This window comes from Rhincodon typus, chromosome 34, assembly GCF_021869965.1.
Source record: "Rhincodon typus isolate 14 chromosome 34, sRhiTyp1.1, whole genome shotgun sequence".
In the NCBI taxonomy this organism is placed as follows: domain Eukaryota; kingdom Metazoa; phylum Chordata; class Chondrichthyes; order Orectolobiformes; family Rhincodontidae; genus Rhincodon; species Rhincodon typus.
In genome coordinates this window covers 7,913,607-7,931,145 of record NC_063365.1, presented here as the reverse complement: position 1 = coordinate 7,931,145, position 17,539 = coordinate 7,913,607, and the positions used below count along the sequence as shown (strand labels likewise).

General features: G+C 38.2%; 1 protein-coding gene across 1 annotated transcript in view; it reads left to right on the top strand.

Moving 5' to 3' along the window:
* Positions 1-14,104, top strand: part of antxr1d (ANTXR cell adhesion molecule 1d) — a 70,838-nt gene extending 56,734 nt beyond the window's left edge. The window contains exon 18 of the mRNA XM_048616288.1: positions 10,905-14,104. Coding sequence (XP_048472245.1) covers positions 10,905-11,135 — 231 coding nt within the window. The 3' untranslated portion in view covers positions 11,136-14,104. The remainder of the gene's footprint in view (positions 1-10,904) is intronic.
* The last annotated feature ends 3,435 nt before the right edge of the window (positions 14,105-17,539 follow it).

The following is a 17,539-nucleotide window of genomic DNA, read 5'->3' as shown; positions in this document are numbered from 1 at the left end:
CAGCCAGGGCTCCCTGATTAGATCAGGTAACAGCCCCAATCAGGGAACTCATATTCTACATATATATTATATATACCTATATATAGATATACCTGGCTCATCTCATTACAACCGCTACATCTCTCCTCCTCTGAGTCCAAGGACATAGGTCATTTTTTTTTTGTACAGATCCTCCTGGGGAGTTTTAGCACTGGGTCAGGTTCCTCCAACTCCGCCTCTGATTGGGTGGCGTGTAACACACAGTAGCTTACCTCTTGCACCCAGGGTGTCTTGGAAGAAAGTCATTTTCCTCTTTAGGCAGCAAAGGGGTCGAGGTGGCGACATCCATGTTGTCTGTCTCAGATTCCAAGATATCTTCAACACTTGATGGAGACAGAGAACCCACAGGTTCCAGAACAGTCAGAAATGCTGTCAAGGAGCAGGGCATGTTTTGCTCCTGCACCATTTGTGAGGTTGCAGTTTTTATATGGTCCATGCGCTTGTTCAGGTCTGTCGCACTTATCGGAAATTTATATATCACTGGACCTGATCTCGCATCAACCATGCCTCTTACCCATGCAGGGCCATACCCGTTCCTACTCCAAACTTCATCCTCTGAAGTAAATTGTCTCTCATTGCTTGCCGGAGTTTTGTGTCCAGCATTGGCATTCGTGATGCCATTTCACCCTCCCCACCCCCCCATATCCGGGAAGATCAGATTTAACCTGGTGTGATCTTCTCCCCATTAGCCACTCTACTGCAGGTATCCCTGTAGTTGCATGACGGGTGGTCCTACAATCAAATAGGAACAGGGACAGTTTGGTATCTAGTGAAGCTTTAGGCTGTTTGTTTAAGCCTGCCTTCAAAGTTTGGATTGCTCTTTCTGCCAGACCATTGGATGATGGATGGTATAGAGCTATCATTGTATGTTGAATGCTATTCGACTTTAGGAAATACTCAAATTCTCTGCTAGTAAACAATGGACTGTTACCTGTGACCAACACTTCGGGGAGTCCATGTATTGTAAAAGATATGTAGTTTTTCTATCGTCATCTTTGTTTTTGACAAAAGAATTCTATGCAGGTCCAGCCACTTTGAGTAGGCATCCACAATAACTGAGAACATTGAGCCTGTGAAAGGATCTGCGTAGTCGATGTGTAACTGACTCCAGGTTTAGCCGGCCACTCCCACGAATGTGTGAGAGCTACGGGCGACATTTTTGTCCCTGTTGACACTCTGGGCACTGCCCCACAAATGCCGCTATGTCTGTATCCAATCCTGGCCACCAGACATAACTTCTCGCCAACATTGGTAGCGGTCAGCCAGTATCTGGCAGTAACCTTTGCTTGCGACAATCACCCTTGCTGCCCGTAATAATATGCCATGCTATACTGTGATCTGGTCTCTCCAGGTCCAAAAAGGTTTCAGTTCTGATTGTGACGGGCCTTTGGTTTCCCCCATTACCACAAACTGTTTCAGTTTTGCCAGGACCGGATCTTTCTGCGTCCAAAGTCTGATATTGTCAGCTGTGACTGGAAGGGTGTCCAGAAAATTTAAAAGCACGACAGTCTGTTCCTGTGGTGGTACTTCCTATGGTGTACCTGCCAGTGAAAGGCAGCTCAGTGCATCCGCATTTGCTCCTTGGCCTCACAGATGGTGTTCCAGCTTATATTTATACACACTTGGTATTAGAGCCCGCCACTGAATTCAGCCATAAACAATGTGCAGCACTACCTTGTCCTCTTTTAGTAGACATAGCAGGGGTTTGTGGTCTGTTATTATTACAAATTTATGTCCGTAGAGGTATTGGTGGAACTTCCTGACTCCAAATATGACCGTCAAATCTTCCTTCTCTATTGGGGCATATGTACATACTGTATTAACCAAAGTTCTGGATGCATACACTGTTGGGCATTCCTCTCCATTGGGCCACCTATGAGCTAATACTGCTTTGATGCCATACGGGGATGCAACGCATGTCAATACCAGATCTCGCTTGGGATCATATTGTGGCAACACCTTCGAGGATGTTTCTTCACATCCCTGGAAGCTGTGGCATGGCTACACAACCATTTCCAAGGTTGACCCTTTCTTAAGACCTGACGCAAATGTGCCAGGTTGAAGGCCAGGTTATGTATGAACTTTCCGTAATAATTCACCAGCCCAATGAAAGACCTAAGCCCTGGTTCAGATGTGGGAGCCTGGGCACCTTTCATCACCCTCACTTTATCTAGAAAAAAGTGTAAACTTCCCTTGACAATTCTATAGTCTGAGTAGGTCACTTGGGGTGCCTGGAACACATTTTTCCCTTCTAAGGTATATGCCTGCCTGGAAGTAATGTCTAAGGATAATGTCCAAGTTCTCTAAGTGCTCCTTATTGGTCTGTTATTAGCAAATTATCTAGATAAATGGAGACCTGAGGTAGACCTTGTAAAATGTTCTCCATCATCTGCTGAAAAATTGCACAGGCTGATGATACCCCAGAGCAGTCTCCTAGATTGGTGCAAATCTTTAAGGGTATTAATTGCAGCATACTTCTGGCAATCCTCATCTAACTGCAATTGCAAGTGCACATAGTTCATCTCCACCTTTGTGAAGAACAGCCCCCCTCCTGGCTTTGCACATAAATCCATATGAGAGGTTGGGTATTTACCCAGCTACGAAAAGCAGTTTGCCATTTGTTTAAAATCTCCACAAAGACAAACCAACCCATTAGGCTTCACAATCTGTACAACCAGTGCTGCCCTTCTGCAAATTAGACTGGTTTGATGATTTCTTCCATTTCCAACCTTTTGATTTCTACCTCTACTTTTGCCAGTAAGGGAAGTGGCACTGGGCAATTGTTGCAGAATCATGGAATTATTTCCTGGTCAACATGCAAGGTGGGAATCAGGAGATGAGTTACTGCTGCAGCATTCCTAACCTCTGACCTGCTGTTGTAGCCACTGTATTTATATGGTGAGTCCAGTTCAGTTTCTGGTCAATGGTAAATCCCAGAATGTTGATAATAGGGGATTCAATGATGATAATGCCATTAAATGTCAAGGGTTGATTGTCTCTTATTGGAGATGGTCATTACCTGGCATTTGTGTCTCACAAGTGTTACTTGCCATTTTCATTCCAAGACTGAATATTGTCCAGATCGTTTGGCATTTGGACATGGACTGCTTCAGCACCTGAAGAGTCATGAATGGTGCTGAACATTGTGGAAACATCAGGAAATATTCTCACTTGTATTGGAGGGAAGGTCATTAATGAAGTAGTTGAAGGTGGTTGGGCCTAGGACACTACCCTGAAGACCCACAGAGATGTCCTGGAGCTCAAATGACTGATCTTCAACAACCACAACCATCTTCCTATGTGCTAGGTATGACACCAACCAAAAAAGAGTTTTCCCTTGATCCCCATCAATTCCAGCTCTTTGATGCCACACTCGGTCGAATGCAGTATTGATACCAAGGGCTGTCACTCACATCTCACCTCTGGAGTTCAGCTCATTTGTCATGTTTTAACCAAGACTGTAATGAGATCAGGAGCTGAGTGGCCCTGCTGGGACCCAAACTCGGTGTCACTGAGCAGGTACTGCATTGAAAGCACTATTGAGACATCTTCCATCACTTCACTGATAATTGCGATTCAACTGATGAAACGATAAATGATTGGATTGGACTTAGAGATAGTAGGAACTGCAGATGCTGGAGAATCCAAGACAACAAGGATTGGACTTATCCTGCTTTTTGTGTACAGGACACACCTGGGCAATTTTCCGTATTGTTGGGAGATACCAGTGTTGTAGCTGAGCTGGAACAACTTGGCTAGAATTGTGGCAAAATCTGGAACACAAGTCTTCAATTCTATTCCCAGAATGTTTTCAGGACCCAGAGCCTTTGCAGTATCCAACTGTTTCTTGAAATCACATGGAATGAATCGAATTGGCTGAAGACTGGCATCTGTGATGCTGGTGACCACTGGAGGAGGCCAAAATGGATCATCAACTTGGCACTTCTGGTTAAAGATTGATGTGGATGCTTCAATTTTATCTTGGTTAACCTTTTTATTTTAGTTTACAGTCATTTTTACTCATAATTAATTAATTTATTATTAAGCAAAGACACAGTAATAGTTAATAAAATGTTAATGTAGATAACACATAACATCCGTTATCTTGAAGCACAATGCTCTGACTAAGAGATAAGTTCTTCCACGTCACAAAGAACATTTTAGAGGTCCCAAAAATTGGGAACAGACCTATGTGGAGCCAAAAGGGTGAATAATCAGAAAGAGGCAACTATTTCCACAGTGAGTTTCTTCCTTTCTTTCATGGGATGTGGATATTGCTGACAAGACCATCTTTGATCACCTATCCCTAATTGTCTTAGAGAAAGTAGTAATGAGCCTCCTTCTTAAACTGCCATTTCTCACGTAGTCCAGATGCAATGAAGGTTCTGTTTAGGAGAAAATCCCAGGGACCTGATGCAATGGAATTGTAGCAATGACAACAGTGTGTGACTTGGGGATGGAAATTGCACCTTTGCCTTTGTTCTTCAGGGCGCTAGAGGTCACCAACGAGGAAAGTGTTGTCAAAGGATCTTTGATGAGTTGCTGCAGTACATTTGTGGTTGGGATATTTTGGTCTTACGCTTTGTCCAGAGGGTGCCAGTTGAGCAGCTTGTTTTGTCTTACTGTAAAATAATGGAATTAACAAAAAGATGTAAACTAAAATGTTACTATACAATAATCGTTTAGCAAATGCCAATCAACAGATTTCAGTAGATAAGGGACAGTGATAAGCCTTTCAAACATTGTGCTTAGCCTTCAGAAGGCACTTGACTAGGTTCCCCAAGAAAACAATATTAGTTTAAATCAAAACCCTTTGAATTCGGAATAAATCTCGACTATGGTTAAATATTGACTGAAGGGTAGATAAGAATGGGTCCCTGGGCAAACAGTTAATTCAAATTTGGGTATTGCTGAGTGGGGTGCCTGCCTTGGATTCCGAAACCCAATGCAAACTAGTCAACTCTGCAGATTAAATTAAAAATAGGAGGTGCAATGGAAATGGAGGAGAAAGCTCAAAAATTACAGAATGATTTAAACAAATTTCTGACTGGACAGAGCAGTGGCAACTGGAATTTAATGCTGACAGGTATAAAATACTCAGCATTTGGCAGAAAACATGGGCCATACACATACTCCATGAACCGTACTGGTGAAAGATGAATTTGAAAGACACCAGTCTTAGTAGATCTAACATGCAACGTGCGCAATCCACAGAGCCAATAAAATGTTGAATTATATGTCCAAATCCTTATAGAATGTTTGAAAAAATCACAATCAAGCTATAAACTGTTCTGTGTCAGTACCATTTGGTGTGGTATTTCTAGTTCTGGTTCCTGAGAATTAAGAGAACCGTTCAATAAAGACTTATCCCCAGTGATAGAGGTCTTGAGATTTGAGTAAAGAGAGGAGGCTTAAAGGCTTTTCCTTGTATGAGGTGAGCTCTTAGAAATAGATAACGCATGAAATTGTATGGATAAGCTCAATCTGTAATTGAAGATTTAAATTAAGTTATAAGACTAGAACAGCTTCAAACTGATAAAAGGCAAATTAAGGATTCCTATTAGAACATTTGTCACACTTTGAGCAAACTCTAACTGGAGCATGGAAGTGAAAGCCAATTGAACATCACAATGAGGGCATTTAGAAGCACTCTGCCTGGGTGAACAATGAAAAACAACATTGACTTTCTCATTAATCACCTTATATTTATATGATTGAACATACTTCCCTTATAAACCTAACTCTAAATGTTCTGGTTGTTATAGGCACTCCTGTAATGATTACAAATCATGCAGTATGGTACTTGTGGTTCAGTTTAGGGCAAATACAAAAACTGAACTGCCTAAACTAAATATGATTGCGACTAGTCCATCATCAATAAAGTGAAGGTGATAAGCCAAATCACTGTTGTCCATTTTAATCTGTTTTAATCCATTTCATTAAGGAACACATTGTTATGTTTCAGTCGGTATATTCTCTGCAGGAATTTTTATTTGTGGAGTGTCACTTTATTGACAACAACAGGGAAAATGATACCATCAAGGAACACCCACAGGCCGTCATGGATGCGAACATTAAGCATGGATTACAGAGTTCTAAGAACAGCTGAATGAAATGGCTTCATGTATTGTGACCAAAAAGTTGCTTTGTGATGCAGTTAGAGGTAATTTACAATACAAATCAGCATCTAGGTGGTCCATTGAAATGAATACTTCAGTAGATAGACCTAAAAAGGACATGAGGTCATTCACAAGAGGATAATTAGGGGCTGGCATTCAGGCGTGATGTGCTTAGGCAAGGACTAAACAAATTGCTGTGATTGATTGGTCTTAAGTCAGGGTGAGGGTAACGCCTGCTGCCTCAGCACTTGGGCAGAGAAAAGGCAATTTGGTGAGCAGTACGGCCAACAGCCAAACACAAGGGTGAACATATGGGAAAGAGCAGAATGGTGCAGCATGAATACTGCACAGATGTGAGTGGAGGTAAGGGAGTCGTTCCATATGGTGCCTTACTGGTCTTTGGATGGTCATGAATGGCAACAAGCTTCAGTTCAAGACAGCAGAGAGATTTACTGTCAGAACTAATGATGGAAGTACGAAGAGCAGAATGTAAGCAGACTGATAAGCTGCTTCTTAGGGCCGACAGGCTGAGCTACTAAATGCAAACTGGGAAATGGACAGCTGTCACAGTTAGGATCATTAGTCCACTCTTCAACAATGCATCTCTGACACCTTGGTTTAAAGATTTAATGCATACCAGACTGCAAGAGAACAATATGCCAGGGGTATTGCATTAGAGTAATTATTACCCGTCATACCTCATTAATCTGTTTACCAAATCATTGTGGGGGAGGGGGTGATCATTTGGCCGATTCGATTGTCATTGAAATTAAATGTGGAGAAATCAGCCACAAAACAAAACTATAAATGAATACGTCTTCATCTGAATGCGCAAGAAAACATTTTTAACAAACAGTTGTGGTTTTAAAAAGCATACCCTTTGGTGTCTACAATAAAGAGGCTGTAATAAAGTGTAGCATATGTATAATATGGTGTCACAATTTCTCATTATCTCATTTAGTTGTGAGTCATGTTAATCATTTAAAACCTATTCCTGCTAGGATTCACAAATTGTATTATCCTATCCTTTGAGCGGTTTAGCTCGCTACATTTAGTTTAATGTGTTCATGTTAGAAAATAGTAATTACTGCGCGGAAAGAGACTGTTTGGTCCATTGGGCCTCCAAGGCAGATAGTATTTTAAAAATATTTTACCAAATGATTAAAATTAATTTACCCTAGAAATAATTATATTTTAAATATCAATATTTGTTAGATTAATATTTCTATCTGTGCAGTCTTATTGATGATATCCTCAAAACCTGTCAAAAGCACACAAATACATGACTTGACCAGGATTTCTGTAGGCCTCTAAACATTGCATAGTTACAGTGATGATCAGATCATTTTGCACAAGTGGCATTCCAATATTAAAAGATCACATTTTTTGTGTTGCACCAGGAAATATCTGTTTATGGTATAATATCAAAAGGATAGTTGGTAACATTGCCTTCACACACATAGATTAATCTGATAATTTAAACTTTCTGCACAAATGCACCTTATTTATATTTACCAGTTGTTTATCGAGCTGCAATTTCAGCTTAGCATTGTGCAGTACAAAACAAATCTCATGCTGACAAAGCATTTATGAACATTCCATTTAACCCATCCAATCTGAAAATTCTAAAGAAGCTACAAATGTGTGATTTCTTGAATCATTAACTCAACTATATTCTTTGCTTGCATGTTAAGCACTGACTGACTAAAGAAAATTTTAAGATGAGGTAGAGAAGCTTGAACAAAAAATATCTGTTAAGAATTTAACTTCAGAAGATTTAATAATGAATTGATTCTATGTTTTTAAATGATTAATAATGATAATGGGTAGATTGCACACAAGGAAAATTCAGACCTGAGAGTAAAAGAATACATGAAAAACACATATAACATCTATCAAGTCAATAGTCATCTGGTAATTAGAATGATCCTATGTGAAATAGTGTAAGTAAGTAGAAAATGTACTATCCACAATCTTAACACTGTTTAAAGTGTATTATTTCTGATACAATCATATGATACATGAATGATGGTTGATGTTTTCAAACAAACAGAATAAGTAATAGTTTAGTCATATTGTAGATTGCTGAAATATATCACTGGTTGAGAAGACCGAGCTTAGACATGATGTAACGTGCTTTAGTTCAGAAGCAACAAAACTGTTGATTGCAATTAAAACAGAAGGGCATTCCTTTTTTCTCATTTGCAAAGACCTAAGAGTGTGCCAAACAAAGAAAGGAATCTTTTCTGTCACAATATGGCTCGTGGCCTTTAATCTCTCCATCTGTTTGTCTGACAAGTAATCAAAGTGCGTGGCAGGAACTGGCAGCACTTTGACGGCCCTTCTCACTTTAACTGGAGTGAGAGTAATTTGAACAGATTCATGGTTTCTTACATGATTGTATACCAGTGATGGGTTAGCTATGATTTTTTTCACGACTGAGTATTTTTGTGTTTGATTAACATAGCATGAAATGAGCACAGACACTTTAGAACCATGGTTATATTCTTTAATCAGTGGATTGCCCAAAGGAACATTTAACATGTTACACAGTTATTTTTAACTGCTGTTTTAATTAAAATATAAACACTGTGAGGTGCAATTATTTGAAATTAAACTCTCGCTGAGTGACTCTGAGCTACATATGTACCCATATGTAGATACTTACATGGTTTCTCTTCCATTCATATTGGAAGGGGTCAAACTACTATCAGCCTCATTTGCACTTTGTACCGAAATGACCTGTATTTGCCATAATATCAGAGGAAACTTGTATTTCCAGTTAATAATGTTAATACGCATATCACCATATTTTAAACTGTGCAAAGTCTGCCTCAAATCAAATATTCACATTTTCACAGTCATATTGTACAAAGTTTCAACTGGAGTATGCTTGCAATTAAACTAGAACATGTCACATTGGAATAAAATTGTGCAAATTTAAAATGAAAAATGTTAAAATGCTGGAAATGTTAACACCTGATAAAGGTAAATACTTGAAATATCAAAATCTTTTTATCCCATTTCATAAATGCTGGATATGTTAACACCTGATAAAGGTAAGTACTTGAAATATCAAAATTTTTTTATCCCATCCATAAATGTTGCTTGACCTGCCATTTCCAACAGTGGCCATTTTTATTTCACACTGTATAGATTTAAGTAATAAGAACACATAACAAGTACAAGTACGTACTCATATACCAACTTAAAATCAGCAGTGTTACGTTATTGAACCGTTGCTCCTGTGATTGCAGTGGGTTGATTTTCTAGCAGATCAAAACCCACAAGCAATAAATGATAACAAGGTGTAGAGCTGGATGAACACAGCAGGCCAAGCAGCATCAGAAGAGCAGGAAAGCTGATGTTTCAGGCCTATACCCTTCTTCAGCAATAAATGAGTATTAGATTAATGCCAGGTGAACCAAGGACAGTCTCTTAGCAGACCAAATAAGATGTCTGAATAAATTCTCACTTCTAGACAAAAATCACCTTGTTGTAAATGAAAGTCCCAAAGAAAGCTGGCAGCATGGTGAATGGTATGTTTTTAACTATGGCATTTGGCTGCTAAATATTTTATTTGTGTGGGAAATATGTAAACATGCAGCTCACAAATTTGTTGTATGAGGTTACAAAGACCCTAGGGAGTGGAATCAGATCTTCACATCAGATTGAAGTGATTCTTTTTTGCTAAACCTTTTCTGCTGTGTTTGGACAACTTGTTTGAACAAATTTGTCTCTGTGTGTGTTTCTAATTTTTAAGTCAACATTGATTGTTGTAGATAATGAAAATGTTCACTGTTGTTTGTAAGCACTAGCAACATATTACGGAAGGGAAATGCACTGATCGTCGACATCATATTTCTCACTTTGTTGATCAAATATAGATAGATAGAAGATATTTACAAATGTCTCCATAGCCTCCCTGTTCCCTAGCTCTGTTACTTCCTCCAGGCCTATAGCTCACCTGAGATTCCTTGCACTTTTCTAATTCAGGCTTCTTGAGCATTCCCAATTTTGGTCATTTCACCATTTGTGCTTATATCTTTAGTTACCAAGGTCGTAAGCACTGGAATTACCTCCTTAAATCTCTGCCTGCCTTCTTCTCTTTCCTCCTTTAAGAAACTCTTTAAAACCATCTCATTGATCAAAGTTTTGCTCATTTGGTCTATTTTCCTTACAGAGTTCAGTGTTTAACTTTTGTTTGACTAATGTTCATAAAATGCCTTGGGTATTTCATCATCTCAAAGGTGCTATATGAATACACATTGTTATTGAAGACTTTCACAGACCTTAGAGTTTAAACAACAGTTATAAACACCCTGGATTTGCTTTTGTGATATGTTGAATCACCTACATTCTTCAATTTCATTAAGTCCCTTTACACATAATGTGTACATGTAAACAAAATGGTGAAAAGAGGGAAAGTAAATCAAAAATGCAACAAACCCAGTGGAAATTCCGGAACAAATTAACTGCTAGCTAAATTGTACTGAAGTGAGTTTAATATAAGTAATATTGGCCTTTTAAACAAACAACCTTAAATAGGTATAAGAAGAAATGTAAACTAAATGTTAATTTGCTGGCTGAAAGAATGCTGACAAACAGTAGTTGCAAACAATAGTGTTGGGAAAGAAAATACAAATATGAATTGCTATGTATCAGTCTTCCCCAGACCACTTTGACCTAAAATACAGGAATAAACACATGAAGATTGTAATTTGGTTATTTCTGTTTCTCATGTAGGGTCGCTGCGTAAACTTCACCAGAGTGAAAGAAAATGAAACACCATCTCGTCCATGCAATGCTCCTGCTACTCACACACCTCACAATGAATATATTCCTTTAACCCGTGAACTTCCCAGGCCTCCTGCTTCATCAGCAAGGTCATGTGTGAGGAGTCCACCTCCTGGACCACCACCATCCCGAGCACCCCCTCCTTCACGACCTCCCCCACGCCCTGCGGTAAGAACCTGACCTCCCCACCATCGATGTTGGTTTAAAAAAAATCCTGAAGAAGAAAGAAAAGACAAGGCCAAACGGAGAATAATACTGGACTTCAAATATTTATTAAATTTATGGGTTTCCTTAAAAGGGTAAAATCTGTTGCTGTGCAGCACGTTTCCATTTGGATAACCTAAATCAGTGGAACCTCCTTTTGGAGTTGGAGATGATATTGTGTCCATCTAATGTACAAGCCATATGTTTGAATTCTGCTTAATTATAAGATTGATTTCAAGTTTTAGTAAACCCTGGCTTTTTATCTCTTAAACATTCAATGCATAGATCAGAATTTGCGTTGTTATTAAAAGTTAAACGTATTGTTAACCGTCTGTATAAAAATATCACTAACATCTACTTTAGGTGCTCAAGTATGCATTCTGTTGATGTTGGTAATCAGTGTTTTGTTCGTCATTGAAACTTTACATTTCCAGCAGAGTCACACCCAGAACTTAAGTCCAAAATGGTGCCATTTCTAAACAAATTCACCAATGTCAGATTATGTTTGAAATCCCATATTATGTCAAAAATAAATGTGGGCACTAATCAAGTTCTGCAGCATACATTCTTCCTTTAAATATTAAATTAATGTTTCAACTCATTTAACCATCATTCATGCAGATTTGGCACAGCATATGTAGGAAACTGTGAGTGGGAAAGCTGTTAAATTTTTAATGTTGCCTGCAGTGATACCATGAAAAAAAGTCCAGTTAAAGACATAAATGCAGAGCAGGTTTCAATGAGCATGATTTTATTTTTTAAAAGGCTCCAAGAATTTCAATGAAACACTGGACCTATGACTTTGTTCTTTCTGAATCTGGTCATAATTTTTTAAGAATCCTCTGAGCAAATGGCAATAAAGGAAGCAAGGCCAGGATATTGGGCAGAGATGGGTTTGGTGAATAGTTGTAAAAAATGGACTCTTGGGGATAATGTACTTAGGTACATAGCTCACTTACAATCAAAATTCCACAAGCTGTTATTGATCCCATTGTTGTGCTTGTCTCTGGGCACAAGTACGCAGGAAATTCCAAATCAGAATTTCTGTTCCAGAATAGTATTGCTGCAGATTCAATTAGATGATTTCATTAAGAGTTCTTCATATTTACCACATACTTCAAAGTCCAAGATGATTTTTGACTATCAGCATTATTCTTCTTTAATTTTTTTGATAGTTAAAGATAAATGTTCTGACAAAATGAAACCACGGCAAGGGAAGACACTCTCATACATAATTAATTTACTAAAAGCCAAAGGCTAGTTGACCCGTGAGAGACTCTTTAAAAGTTGCTGGTTGACTCTATTTGACAATGATTGACCCTGTAATTGATTAATTCATAGAACTTTGAGCTCTAATTTCAGTCATACTTGAGCTCCTTTGTTCATGGTTAGTGACCCTAAACTGTGCTCTACCTATAACAATAGTCCTAATTTAGGCATCATTCTCGCTAGCCTTGAATTTTAAACTGTTACAGAGGGACTTTGTTGAGTTGTGTGCAGGTTGTGACCCAAGTTATTCTGCTCTTTAAACATGTATAGTTGAACTTGCTCTTCTTATACAATTTATTAGCTAGCTACCAAACAGCAGGATGTTCTTTATGCCAAGATCTACATAATAGTTTAAACTGCAAATAATAGCTCACAGAAAACTTCTTAACAGTTGAATTCGGTTTTGGAAATGCTTGTCTGCTGGATGTTAAGCACTTTATAGTTATTTCAGTGTAAATACTAAGAGGCCTGATCCTTTTCCAGACCACATCAAATTTTATAATTCTGGTTATCCACTTTATTCCTTACAAATTAGATTGTACTTTTTGCTTCAGGCACAGGTATGTTTTGGTGATACATAACAATGTCTACTGTAGTGTTTTAAAATCAGATGTGATCCATGAATCTCATACTGGTAAAGAAAATATTGTAAGGTTTTGTGATATTAGAAAAACAAAAAAAAAATCATGTTTTACTGCAGGACAGTTAAATGTATTAATTTACTAAACTGTGGTCTAGGTGTAGGTACTTAAATCTGAGTAAAGGTGGCCACTAAATTTTCAAGATGCTAGATGCATGCAGTAGTAAATAAAAGAGCAAGCGTCATTGAGCTTGGGTAGTATATTGATATTTTGCTTTATTACCTATTTAATACCTAACAACTTTAATTAACTTCCTATTTTTAACTAACCATTAATGATGTGTAACCTTTTTGGCATTCGCTACCTGAATTTTCACTTAAGGAATAATTTAGTGAACAAGCTGTATAATCATGAATTGAATTGCAGCTCTAGAAAAGCAAAGTGAAATGTAGTGACATTGGTATGGCTGTGCAATGTAACAGAATCATTATGACAAAAACAAAGATTCACTATTAATTTGACTAATCTGTACCTTAACTCCTGATTTAACACAGTTTTCTAAAGGGATTAAAATAACCACGACACGTTAGTGTTTAGTAGAGGGATCAAGGATTACGGGGAGAAGACAAGACAATGATGCTGAGAAACATATCAGCTATGATTGAATGGTGGAACAGACTCAATGGGCTAAATGATCTAATTCTGCTCCTGTCGCTTAAGATTTTATAACACTTGTGTTAGAGTTGCAGCAAAGACCATTAGTTAGATTCAGTTCAAACTCATAAAACAAATTCGAGCAATCTACACTGCCCTATACCAACCTTGTGCAAGATTGCATTGGGCTCTTGAAAGGTTTTAATGAGCAGTGAGTGCCTACTCAGCCTTGCTTTGGGAAGTAATTCACAAAAGTATTAAATGATATTGCCTAACAGTAATTTATTCTCCTTCATTTAAACCTAAATTTTCTGTCAAAACTTAAATTGAGGAAATACTATTAATACTGTTTGGAAAATAAAGATATTAGGCCTTGCTTTAGGAAGGATGTTGTGAAGCTTGAAGGGGTTCGAAAAGATTTACAAGGATGTTGCCAGGGTTGGGGGGTTTGAGTTATAGGGAGAGGCTGAAGAGGCTGGGGCTACTTTCCACGGAGCATCGGAGGCTGAGGGGTGACCTTATAGAGGTTTATAAAATCATGAAGGGCATCGATAGGGTAAATAGACAAGGGCTTTTCCCCGGGGCAGGAGAGTCCAAAACTAGAGGCCATACATTTAAGGTGAGCAGGAAAAGATTAAAAGGGACCTATGGGGCAACTTTTTCTCTGAGATAGTGGTGCATGTATGGAATGAACTGCCAGAGGAAGTGGTGGAGGCTGGTACAATTATAACATTTAAAAGGCATCTGGATGGGTATATGAATAGGAAGGGTTAGAGGGATATGGGCCAAATGCTGCCAAATGGGACTAGATTAATTTAGGATATCTGGTCGGCATGGACGAGTTGGACAGAAGGGTCTGTTTCCACGCTGTACAGCTCTATGACTCTGTGAGCATATGAGTAGCAGAGAACAAACGCTAAATTTGCCCTGCACTGTTCAATTCTGTTCAATTGTTTGGGTGATTTTGTTAGAACTTCTTAAAGGATTTATATGAGATAAGTAACTATTTGACAAACAAATGCTTTCCAGTTTTTAAGATTTGTTTGTTTCCTTGTGTTTGAAATTAGGGTTTTCTTAATAGTGACAAAATTGCTAATTTGGAATCAGAACTTAAGAGTTAAACTGTCTTAACACACAATCAGTGTATCAACAAAGTAGCATTTTTTTTTGTATTTTTAAATAACATAGATCTCCTGGAGGGGAGGGGGGAATGTGTTAAAGCAACTAAAAACCAGAAGTAAAAAACTGGAAAATGTTGGAAAGACACGACAATTTAGATAGCATCAGAAAAGAAAGATATATAAATATCTTGGATGAGACCTTTCGATTGATGACCTGGTGTGTTTTAAAGGATTTTCATTTGTTTTTTAAAGAAACATATCCAGTTGTTTTAAAATTGAGAAGTTGATCATTCCAACAATGTGGTCACATTTTTGGTACAGATTACATTAGGGTGCATAGAACATGTGACTACGAATGTGTCAAAAATAATTACAAATTTGACATTTTTTCTACATATTTGAGGATCCTCACTAATACACTAAATTATAGTGTACGTGTGTGTATATAACACCTGGGTGGTGATCTGATATAGTTTACTCAGGCAGTTGTTGCGGCAACATATGTTTTCACATGCATGTTGTAGTTTGGAGCTGTCGGAAATGATAATATAGCCTTCAAAGCTTTATCAATCATATGGCTGACCAGGAATCTCTCCCACCCTTACCTCCTGCCACTGGAGTGTGCTGGAAGGATTTGTAGGTTGATATTCAACTTGTTTGCCTGCAAAATGAATACATTTCCATAACCATCAAGTCCTGGGGTGGGATTCAAACCTGGAGCTTTTGGCTCATAGGTAGGGATGCTACCAATTGTACATCAAGACCTCCTGTGCCATATCTATTGCATAAAAATGCTGCCAATGCACAAAAAAAACTTCCATTACTAAAATGTCAAAATTACGTTTCTGTAATTTTTTCCAATCTGTATTCATGAGCATCAAACTGTTATTAATGGTCGTGCATCTGTGATAACAAGATGTACATTTTCCTTTTTGTCTGTAATGTTAATATCACTAATAAACTGCAATTCTTTTATGTAAAATTAATTACTAACTTTTATTGTTGGTGTACAAGATGTAATTAACCCATTGACTGCAAGTCACCTTGGGTCACAGTTTTGTATGATTATCGGAAATGCACTAAATCATAACAGGACAACTGTTCCTGCAACATTAACCCAAAGTTGCAAAAATGGACGCAAAATTTTATTACATTGAAAATAAGAATATTTTAAACATTTTAGTTCTGATTTCTATTTTAATCTTCTTACAGATTTGCTTGCCCATCCCATCTTTGATCTTTCTATGTAATCTAATGTTTTTATACTTCTATAAACATGCATGTTGAAACTAGGGGAAAGTTAAAAACACACTAATGGCAGATCTTCCCAGCCCTTGAGCGGTATTGGCAATGGCAAAAAATTTGGGAGAATACAGCCAGAACGAAAAAAAAATTACGGTTTCAAAGTTGAGGATATCCTTCTGGTATCGATGGCTAGATGGGAATTTCACTAGTAGGTGGTTCCTATTTGCATGTATTAACATATCCTAAGCATGCCTCATTCTCATGCAGTTCGCAATTCTCCCTGTGATACACTAGACTTCGCCAGTTTCCAATGTCGGCAGTCCGAGTGGTTAAATGAAAGAAATCCCTGATATTCACTTTACAATCAACAAGTAACAATTTATTTATCTAACTCTCTAACAGTTAACAAATTAACAGAACTACTAACAAACCAATTCCCCCTTAACTACTAACTAATCCTAAATAAAAAATTTGTAATGATATGCTGTTCCAATAAATACACGTCCCACTTCTATAAACCAACGTAATAAGAAAAGTAAATTAAAACTTAGACTCTCAAAACTACAGTCAGGATGCGACTTCTGGAATGTCCCTGACTTTTCCACTATTCTTCAGTCAGGAATTCTTTCTTTGTCGAATCCTCATGTCAGGAATATTAGCTAAGAATGCTCCAGTACCTTTTAGATGGTGCGTAATCAGGGAGCTTAAAGATTTCTGTGAGAGGCAGAGTTTTACTCCACCAATGGCAGTTCACTCACCCTGATTTTCAAAATCTTTCTTCTAATATACCCTAGATGACCTATTTTAATTGGGTTTTGGTATCTAGGGTGGTTTAAAATAATTGATATATCAAGCTGAATGCTTTAACATCAAAACAAGCCTCCGTTGCCAACCACACAGCCAATTGATACACATGTTTCAATTTCAGAACTGTCTATGCGTCTGCAGCTGCTTGCAGGCGTTTTTTAGCCTCCATGCTTAGAAAAGCACATCACCTCTTAAAGGGACCATGCACTGTTCCTCCCTATCATTTTTACAAACAAATTGAAACATCCTGCTGTCTAATTCACAAGTACTCTACCCAACTTCGCAACAGCGCTTTCTCCACTACTCGCAACACCTCGGACTTGCCTTTTACAGCGTTCCCACTTCATTCACAACCTGCACCTCATTAGCTGGCCTTGCCTTTTAGTGCCAGGCTAGATAGAAAGTCAGGCAGCTTATCATGTTTGCCCACCATGAAGAGTCAAGAATATGGACATGTCTGCTGTACGTCAATGTCACACAATGTCAAAGCAGAGTAGCCCTTAATTGAGAGGGCCATGGTCAGTCAGGGGTTTGTCACAACAGTTAGTGAAGAGCATCATCTGATCTCAGTCCAGGAAGTTTGCCATGGTGAGTCAGGTGCTTGATATGATTGTGGGATCAGGAATTGGGCCATTGTCAGTCCAGCAGGTCAAGTTTGATCAATTTGGGTAATTCGGTTGGGGAGTTGGACAGGCATCATGTC